The following is a 10712-nucleotide window of genomic DNA, read 5'->3' on the forward strand; positions in this document are numbered from 1 at the left end:
ATTTCAGTCCTCCAACATTCAGCACGTCTCACTGCTCCACTAATTACACCCCCCGCTGCTTCTCTCTCTTTATCCCTAAATCCCTACTTTCACACCTCTTCAATAAATCTACTTTCCTCCTCTTTCGTTTTTCCTTTTTCTCCTGTTTCCTGCTCTTCTGCTGATGTCACTGGTTGCCTGGGCTCCGATTTTGCTTCTCGTCTGCCTCGGGGCTCTCTGATTGGCTGCGTCTCTCACGTCTGCTCACCGGGGTTGCTGGTTGGTTAGGAGTATATCCGTAGGCAGCTGGAGGAGGAACAGAGGCAGCTGGAGATCCTGCAGCAGCAGCTCCTGCAGGAGCAGGCCTTACTGCTGGTAACATCACACACACTCATATACACACAGCCTATTTCGTGGGACAGGTCTGCACAACTACTTCCCTGAAATCTTGAGCGCTGGTTCCATGTCAGCACGTTTGTTATTGCAACGTATTCTCATGCAATGGTTCGTATGATATCTTACGAACAGTTATTCTTCATTTTTCGTGCTTATTCCTACGAATATCCAGCGTCAATTTCCGCTCTAGTCTTTTCAAAATAAACTTCCGTCTTCACAGGAAACAACTTAGTTATGATTAGGAAAAGGCTGTGGTTAAGTTACGCCGCACAGGAAGTGGCGTGACTTAAAGGCAGGGTTGACGATGTTCTCCAGTATACACTATTTGTTATATTGGTTGAAACGGTCTTTAAACCCCGACAGCTATTCATTACTGATGAGCTCTGAAAAAGGACCGCAGAAGAGCCGTCATCTGTAGCTGCTGTAATCCTGTAAAAACGTCTACCAATCACTGCCTCGCGGTCCGCTTGAAAAGAACCAATCAGATGCCTCCCTGCCTCCCTGCTTGTACTCTACCCTTGGCGTGCACCAGCCATAACTCAAAGCGCGTCGCCGCCGCAAGTTTACTGGAGAATGGAAGAGAGAACGGTTACTTGTCATGAGGTAGCGTTGTTGTATGTTGTGTTTTCTTTTCCAGAAAATGTGTGGCGTTTGGGAAAAAAAGTCTCCGTCTATAAACAGGAATGTAATACCTTTAATGTACATGAGAAGGTGTCCTGATAAATGTAAATAATGGACAGGATGCAGGCAAAAAGCTGCAATATTTTCCTAACTAAGTAATTTTTATCAAATATTCTTAACAAGTAGATTTAAGATGGCTGGATTAAGACATGCTGCACTTTCATACCAAAGGTCATTTTGGAACAAGACTTTCCATATGTTCTTTTGTTTGGGTATTTATAGTGTTGTTTCCCCCCCCCGTTAACCTCCCCTCTTTTCCTTCTGTCGTGTTTGCCGTGCAGGAGTACAAGAGGAAGCAGATCGAGGAGCAGCGGCAGGCCGAGCGGCTGCAGAGGCAGCTGCAGCAGGAGCGAGCGTACCTGGTGTCGCTGCAGCAGCAGCAGCAGCAGGACCCGACGCGGCCGCCGCAGGACAAGAAGCAGCTGTACCACTACAAAGACCAGGCGCCCGGCACCAACGACAAGCCGGCCTGGGCCAAAGAGGTACCATTGCACACACACAGTTTATAGTTTCTGAAACTTCACTTTTTCAAACTTAATTGTTCTAAAAACTGTTATTTATTATAATAAAGAGTCATTTTTCTTGATCCCAGCGTGTCTGGTTTCAATATATTGTGGATAGAACCTGCCAAAATAAATAAATAAATGAATAAATAAATAAATGACTCAATAAATAAATTATCATTATTAAATAAATAAAAAATTAATGCAAAAAATGATAAATACATATAAAAATGATTAAAAATAAATACATAGATAAATAAAAGGGACAATTAAACAGAAGAGTAAATAAATAAAGGAATTAATACAAAATAAAGAAGCAAATTAAAACAGAAATATCAATTTATGTCACATTTTATCAATTAATTAATGGCTACATTTATTTTTAATATTATTTTTGCTACATTTAATGACATTTTTATTTATTTATTTATTTATTTTTCGAGTCATTTATTGAGTCATTCATTGATTTTGGCAAGTTCTGTCCTCCATATCAAGACACCTGACACTTTTCTAAAATATTCAGTTTGATTGATTTAATTGATTTGTACTGGACAGGTTTAAACATGCATATTTTAAGAAATAATTAAGATTTAATACTACAGACAAAAATTAGAGATTTTTACGCAGATTTATATTTTTTTAAATATTAATATGTAAATTATAATACAGATATAGGCAATTATTTATAAAACGGTTTGCATAGGGAATAAAAACCAAAACATCTGGATTATTAAGAATCTTAAATGAAGATACAAATGTACATAATGGTCTTTTAATCACAGTTTACATTTTTAAACACATAAATAAATGAATAAATAAATAAATAGAATAAAATAAAATAAGATAAAATAAAATAAAAATTAAATTAAATCAAATTAAATAAATTAAAATAAAAAAGTCTGCATGCTGGCTTTGGTTTATATAAAATAGCGTTTTCTTCTCTCAGGAGGCAGTGCTGAACCTCTATAATTTAATTACTTTCGATGTTTGTTTTGTCGAGGAGCGGACACTCAAACACACTCGCGGCTCAAAGGCAGGGCCGCCGACATGTAAATGTGTGTGCTCAGACACTCAGGTGAACCTTTGCAAACAAAAGACAACAGACAGGTTGGCATGTGAGAACAAGAACACACCCACAGAGCAGCTCGAGTACAAACAGCGCAGCCACGATGACAAAGCTGAGTGTGCTGTAAAGTGGTCTGTTTTCATTCATGAGTTGGTGTAAGAGGCTGGTTGAAGGCCAGCAGAGCTCCCTGGAGATTAACACTGTGTTTGTTTAAGTTGTCTTCTGCCCTCCAGGTGTCAATCTCTGCTTCACCTGCAGAGGAAATAACCGCTTTCTGATTCTTTTTTTTAGGTGCAACAACGTGGCAATAATTTATGTGCTGTGAAATTCTTCTTGTGTGACTTATTCATAGTGAAAAACAGGCTGACGTGAATTATGTCTTGTTAATTATGTTGTCAGCTGATCTGTGAACCTCCAATATGGCTGCCAGGGGGGCGTGTTGCATCACCTGAGGCCCTCATGAACGCCCCTCTTCCGTCTCCCAGACTGTGTTCATTTACCTGCTTGTCTTGTAAACACTCACCTTGCTCTCCAGGTGATGCGTCGAGCTCAGAGCAACTCGCCTCGTATCCCTCCCAAGAAATACCACTCCTTCAGGGAGACGCGAGACATCAACCTCAGCAACCTGCTCATGCTCCCCGGTTACAAACCTCGCCGCCGCCGCCGCCCCCCTTCCTACCCCGCCCATGACAGTCCTTCTAGGGATCGCCTCCACGTGCCTCGAATCCGTGTCACCTGTGTCCCTGAGAATCATCCAGCGGCGCGCCAGCAGAACCACAGCAACAGCCCCGGCAACAGCCCCGGCAAGAGCCCCGGCAAGAGCCCCGGCAGGAGCCCCGGCAGGAGCCCCGGCAGGAGCTCCGGGAAGAGCCCTGGCAGGAGCTCTGGGAGGAGCTCCGGGAAGAGCCCCGACTCCAGGGGCCGCAGCCCCGGCCGCCGGGTCAGTCGGAGGATGAACAGACTCTTTACTCCTCTACTCTCTCCGTCTCCTGGCTGACTTACTAACCACCGGCCTCGTTAATCACTCTCAACACTCTCTTGATTTCTCTAACCAGGTGGACTCACACACATTAACTCTGGGCTGGCAGCAGAAATTATAATGTGGACTTTTTTATTTCACACTCCTTCATCTCACTATTTCTCACAGGGATCTTTTGATTAACTTCCTCTTTGACTGATGACGGCACGTCAGCGCTTCCAAAACTAAGAGACCAACTCCCACCTCTTGTATAACAGCACTGAATCATATCAGACGTCTCTTATCGAAAGTTGAACAAGAATCTACAGCAACGCTAGCGGCATTGATAGAGCTAAAAGCTAACGTTAGCAGGCCAACAATGACAATGTTAACACACTTTATTGCATAGTTAATGCGTTATGCTGTGTTCACACCAAGAGCGAAGCGAACTTTCGAGTTTGACCGCCGGTATCATTTGTGTTCATTCGCACTAGACGCGCCAGAAAGGAGAAGAAGCTTGTCTCCATCGATACCAACAACTTCTCTTTACGCCATTTCCTCCATCAACCATAGAAGAAGTAACCACTGTTAATGCTTTGAACATGTTGTGGAAGTCCCAGATATGTCAGAAAACCAAACGCAGTCGTGTCTGGGTTCATAACGTCACCCGGCGGCGAGCTGTATTCACATACACAGTGCCATTGCGCTGACTGTATCTAGCAATCCACACGTCGCTACTGCGGTATGAACCCAAAATAAACAGATTGTGCTGTGATGTAATTGCATTAAACAGATTAAAAGGATGCCGAAATAACAACATCATTTTGTAAAAAGTCTGAATTCATGCTTTGTCAGGTCTGTCTGCAAGACGACAAGCAAACAACTTTTAAAATGCTTGTTTTCTGAATGGAGTTTGGATGGATCAGCGCCAGGCTATGCAGCTGCTCCATTAACACTCAGGATAAAGTCATCTAGGCATAAATACAGCAGCAACGTTGTTGTTTCTACCACAGACAGTCTGTGGTTTATACACAGAGTTTGGTCCGGTCTCTGTACAGATATGATGTTATAATGTACTATCGGGCGCGTTACCGCCACCTGTCGACTAGAACGTTCACAAAACAAAAACTCGAACACTTGAACAGTCAAATTTAAATATTAAATATCTGGCAACTCATGTCGGCAGCTGTTAATGTGGATTATTTATATTTTAGGGATCCTAATTGCTAAATTTGAGGCGTTTAAATTGCATTTCCATTTACTTTGCAGTAGGAAATAAACACCCAATTCTTCTTCTTCTTCTCTTTTAATCCTTTGTCATGTTCCTCCTTTGCATGTTAACGTTTAATCTTCTCTAAATCGCCTCCGTGTTTAACCTTAACCATCCATTTTACAGGTTACTGACACTGTCTGGGGGATACAGGTTGATCTGCAGGGTTGTCGGATTCCTCCTCATCTTTTACTGCCGTCGCTCTCAATCTGGTGGTTTTATTACCATTATAATATAAATTAAGCAATAACCTTCATTTCTTTTACAGTTAAGAATATTTTCCTGGTTGTTGCATGTTGTGGTGTGGTCGGATAATATTTCTATAACAGGTACTAACTTCCAACAGCTCAAACTAACTTCTGCTTTATCTTACAGGCTTTGTTTATGATAACTTACTGACCAAGAATCTCTTAAATTCCATGTTTCCTTTTTCATTCATTTATTCTTTATGTGTTTATTAGTTTTATTTAGCTTTACACACTTTTAGGCGTCCTTGCTAGGTTGTTATCTTTTTTAGTTTGAGTTGTGTTAAACATAAGTAAAGTCACACCAGACAAATGCAGGTCAGTGCTCCACATTTGAACTCTGCCGGACAAAATGTATGGAGTCATAGGAGTGCCCTAAAAAAAGAATAAATCTGTAAAAGAATAAGAAAATAAATGTGGAAATATAAAGAGGATTAAATAAAAGAATAAATACATGTGGAATATTAAGACAAATAACAAAATATAAAAAAGAATTATGAGCATTTTCATTTACTTTCACATTTATTAGTTAATTTATTTATGTATGTATGTATATATATTTATTTATTTTTATATGTTTAAAAATATTAAACATTTGATTATTTATTAATTTATATATATATATATATATAAAATAGCAAATTAAATGCTCAATTTTTTCTGTATATTTTCTTTTTAATATTATTTACTTATTTTATATGATGTTTATTTATTTTTATCCCTTTACTTTTCCTTCCTGCCCAGAGTAAGAAGTGAGTTCCTTCACACATTTACTGTATTTTAAATAAATAAATACATGTTTTAAAAAATATATAAATAAATGATTACGGAAATAAATGACCAAATAAATGTGAAAATAAATGAAAATGCTTATAATTATTCATTTATATTTTATTATTTTATTATATTTTTAGCATTTGATGTATTGTTAATTTATTTCTGTATATATATATATATATATATAGCAAATATTTAATTAAATTATTTATTATTTTAATTAATTTCCCTTTACTTTTCCTTCCTGCGCAGAGTAAGTTGTGAATTCTTGCACACATTTACTCTATTTTAAATAAATAAATCTATATTTAATAAATGTGAAAATAAATGAAAATACTTGTAATTATTATTTTATATTTTATCATTAGTTTTTTTACATTTCCACATTTATGTTCTTATTCTTTTACAGATTTATTCTTTTTTTATGACACTCCTATGACTCCATAAAAAGCACAGGGTCACATGTGATCACCCGTCCCCAGTGTAGACACCCATATTTAGGGCAGATCTCCAGGCCTGCCCTCTGGTGGCAGCTGGTGGACTGATGTAGGGCAGCTGCATCTATATCCGTCTCCGTCCCTCTGGACACACCACACATGGAAACTCACACTCTGTACAGAGAGGTCTACCCTCATCTCAGCCTCCCAGGATTTCCCTCCAAGCTTCAGAGGAGGAGATATTTCCATCACACACACAGACACAATGTTCCTCTCTAAAAACAGATTAGAGAAAAGCTACCTGAACTGTGAACCTCTCAGTCAATAGCTTTAACACATGTAACCATGGAGACCTTTGCTATAAAGGACCAACTACTGAGACTATTCAACTCTCTCAGTAGCACTTTAATTGAATCCTTTGACTCCAATCCTGATTAAAAAAAACTAATTTATTTTCATTCTATTTATTTTCTATTTAAAAACGAATAATTATGCATTTAGCTGCATTTAGATGTCTTGATGCAAACTGGGAAAAAAATGGTTGAAATCTATCTATCTTTCCTTAAAATTAAAATTATGAAAATGAACACTTAAATTAAAAGAGCAGAGGCTCTATTTCACACAGTTAATGCTGTATATTTAATCAGTTTTGTTTACACCGTCATCTATTAAGTAGAATTATTTTGAAACAAGATGCATCACATCATACTCTCTTGAAATCTGTTGAATTCACATATTTCATTACATTTCAACAGCATTTCAATATAACAATAACAACAATAAGCTTTATTTAAAGAGCACTTATTAAAACGAAAGTACAAAGTGCTTCACAGAGAGAAAAATGAAATAAAAAACTAATAAAATAAGCAGGCAGCTCAGATAAAATCAGGATAATCTTTCCCATAAAAGTATGTTTTTAGAAGAGACTCACTCGGATCTTAATCTGCCAAATATTTTCTATTAATTGATTAATCATTTGGTCTATAAAATGTCAGAAAATAGTGAAAAATCCAAGTTGATTTCTTAAAATGTCTTGTTTTGTCAGTCCAAAAACCCAAATATATTAAGTTTAATATGATATAAGACAGATAAAAGCAGGAAATCTCCACATTTGAGAGGCTGGAAACAACATCTTCTGTCATTTCTGCATGAAAAATTAATTAATTTGATTATCAAAATAGTGGATGTTTATTTTATAACAACTATATGAAACTTACATGTCTAAAAAGTTTTTTTTCAAACAGATTTTTCCCACGTTCATCCTCAATGTCTAGATGTCTTTTGCCAAAACCAAACAATGATCTGGAAAACTGATGACTATATAATGTCTCAGAAGCTTTGCTCTCGACTAAAATCATTATGGAAGTTATCTTAAGTTATTAATCATCAAACCATAGTCTACAAAATATGTTGACTTATGTCGTTTTCACTTAACTATTTTATCATTTTGAACATGAAAAGCAAGGTGGAGTAAATAGAGTTGTAAATAGGCTTAAAATATGGTAAAAAGTGTATTTAGTTCTGCACAACAGCAATGATTTCTTCCATATAGTGCTGGTAGAGTGCAGGGCACATCACTGTTGTAGATTTGAAATCAAACTGATAAATGAAATACACTGCGTGCTGTGAGTGACTGTGATCTTGTGTGTGTGTGTGTTTGTGTGTCAGGTGGAGGAGCATTATAAGCTGAACAGACAGACTTCTCCTGCGTTGCAGCACAAAGTCTCCAACCGGATCTCGGACCCGTCGCTGCCACCCCGCTCCGAGTCCTTCAGCAGCGGAGGCATCCAGCAGGCGCGGACCCCGCCGATGCACCGCTCCGTCGAACCACAGGTGTGTGTGTGTCCTACCTCTTTGCGACGCTGTGTGTGTGTGTGAGAGTGAGTTAGCATGTGACTCAAACTTCCATCCCTCAGGGTGCGATTCATTTTCATAATCTAAGACAGAGGCAGAGAGTGTCTACTCTGCTGTGGTGGTTTTTAGGATTCTACTTTTTGCAGATGATGCAGTGTTGTTCGCTTCATCAGACCTGAAAGGGAAACAGCACCTCCAAGTAGTGGAGTGTCCTCTTCAGTTTGTGCCTCAAGTGGGAGAGTCAAAAGTGTCTTGAGAGCATCTATAATGAAGGGTAAGATGAAGGAGGAGACTCTCAGGCCGGCTGGAGCAGATGATGAGGGTGTTGTACCAGACTGTCGCGGTTAAAATGAAGGTGAAGCTTTTGATTCACCAGTCCAACTATACTTCGTTCCCAGGGCGAATCTCCTTTTCAGAGTTTGTCAAATTGGATCTCGTTGCCCCGTGGAATTCACCTGGCTGCAGTGAGCTGTGCAGGTTGTGCTCTGAAAGGAGCCGAGGAAGCTCTCTCTTAATAAGACAGCTGAAGAAACAGCTGGATATGAGATTTTTTTTTCCAGACTTCCCTTTTGTTTGGCTCGACTTTACAAGCAGAACGAACCGTTGGCTTCTTGACGTTAACATTTGTCTACAAACTCAGGGGGCGAATTCACAAAAAGATTGTGCAGCTTTTGTGGCTGCTAATCCTAGATAAAATAAGACAAAAAGAGACCCTGTAAAGGGTGAAATGCACCCCTAACCTTGGTGTTCCTCGGTGCACATATTTAAATGCAGATATTTGGCGCGAAATCGTCCACTTCATATACAAATGAGCGTCATTGCAAAAACAGTCCAATTCACAAACAGCGCTAATAGCCACATGCAGTTACAGTTAAGTTATTAGCGTCTCCAGAGAGTTGGCGGTAACTGAAACCCGTTTATTAGGGGTGACTGCTCAAAGTCGTTTATTTTGGGATGCAGTGTCAGGATGCAATGCAAAAAAATAATGAATAAAGCTCCCTGCTGTTGTGCCTTGTGCGTAAATGCACACAGCGTCTCTCTTAATGGGGAGACACATTTATTGTTTCTGCTGCGGTGGGATCGCTGCAGGATCATTGAGCCCCGAACAAGCCCCCAGGAAGTGCGCCGGTCGTTGATCATAACTTTCGTAGTGGCCAAACGGCGGCACCACAACTTCTGTGTCCGTCACGTGATGCCATTGGGCCCAAAAATACTTTTTCCCGTAGACTTACATTGGGAAAGAGAAGTCTGTAACTCAGTGGATAATTTTTTTTGAGGTGAATAAACTTCCCAGTATGAACACTCTCATAGCCCTTATTTAAATCATTAAGTCCTAAAAGTTGTAAAACGCACTAATAGCTGAATCCAGAGTTATTTCCCTTCCTCCGTTCATGTGAATGAGACCCAGACCGAGGCTGGAGTGCAAGCCGTGACGATGGCGTGGCTTTGGGACCCCCGTGTCCGAGTCATGTGACCAAGCGGACGCTACTGCGCATGTTCCACGTGCCCAAGATCCGGGTCTTTTCCAGTCGGAAGTTGAGCCATTTTGGCTTCAAGAGCCTCTGAGCAGCTTTCATAGGAATGAACGGGGCCCCGCCTCCAACGCTGTATCCAGTTCTCTTAATACATCCATGGTCCCGACGGGCTTGCCGCATCCGTGAGGGTTCGCGAATGTTCGCACGGCCAAAGTGATGTCACACCATCAGACATTCGCGGGGGTTCTGTGCGGCAGGTTTTTGCCGCAGATGGGTGGCGAAAACGGAGAACTTTGAGGAACTTTGAGAGTGTCTGTTTGCCGCAAGGATGAATCAGCACAGAGTATAAAATATTTGCTTCCTTGACACGATTCCACGTCAGCTTGCAGAAAGTATAAGGGAAGCTTGACTATCACCCCTCACAACCGAAGCATTGGCCCTCAAGCACATTTATATTTTGCCACATGGATACTTGCAATCAAAACTTTATGGCCGTGTTTGTGATGTAATATCATTAGCGCGTTATCTTTTGTGAATCAGACTTTGAGGTGGGGCAGATAGCGGTTGCAAATGATGCTCGATTCATGCCGCTCTCAGCCGCCCCAATCCATTCTGTTAAAACACACAGTGGTTGTCTTGCTGCTTGTTAGAGGAAATGTTGTAAGCAGTGTTTGAAGATGACGGGTGTGAACGCACCCTGAGGCATGTGGTTCTTACCTTCCTCTCCTTCTTTCTCACCTCCTCTCTCTCTCTCCTCCTGCATCACTCTTCCTCCTCACTTCATCTTGATCACACTGTGTGAACGCATCCTGATCCTGCTCTTCCTCCTCCTCAACCCTGCCCGTTTCCTGCTTGTGTGTGTGTGTGTGTGTGTGTGTGTGTGTGTGTGTGTCCAGATGGCCCACCTGGTGCAGGTGAAGAGTCACGGTCTGTCAGGCTCCCAGTCTCTGTACGACCCCCACGGCGTGTCCTCCTCCTCCTCGGCGTCGCCCTCCCCCTCCCGGCCTCCCATGCCCCGGCAGAACTCCGACCCCACCTCCGACACCCCTCCTCCCTTGCCCCTCTCCCGCC

At 40.6% G+C, this 10712-nt stretch overlaps 1 protein-coding gene across 15 annotated transcripts in view; it reads left to right on the top strand.

Annotated features, from left to right (window-relative positions):
* Positions 1–10712, top strand: part of tnikb (TRAF2 and NCK interacting kinase b) — a 63716-nt gene that overhangs the window by 29389 nt on the left and 23615 nt on the right. For 7 of the 15 annotated variants that reach the window (XM_037756311.1, XM_037756319.1, XM_037756312.1 and 4 more), the window contains 5 exons: positions 268–354; positions 1338–1538; positions 3161–3565; positions 7981–8145; positions 10538–10712. The exon at positions 10538–10712 is cut by the window's right edge and continues 68 nt beyond it. In XM_037756311.1, coding sequence (XP_037612239.1) covers positions 268–354; positions 1338–1538; positions 3161–3565; positions 7981–8145; positions 10538–10712 — 1033 coding nt within the window. The remainder of the gene's footprint in view (positions 1–267; positions 355–1337; positions 1539–3160; positions 3566–7980; positions 8146–10537) is intronic. The other 8 variants (XM_037756320.1, XM_037756322.1, XM_037756324.1 and 5 more) reach the window with 5 other exon arrangements.

This window comes from Sebastes umbrosus, chromosome 21 (assembly GCF_015220745.1).
Source record: "Sebastes umbrosus isolate fSebUmb1 chromosome 21, fSebUmb1.pri, whole genome shotgun sequence".
Classification (NCBI taxonomy): Eukaryota; Metazoa; Chordata; class Actinopteri; order Perciformes; family Sebastidae; genus Sebastes; species Sebastes umbrosus.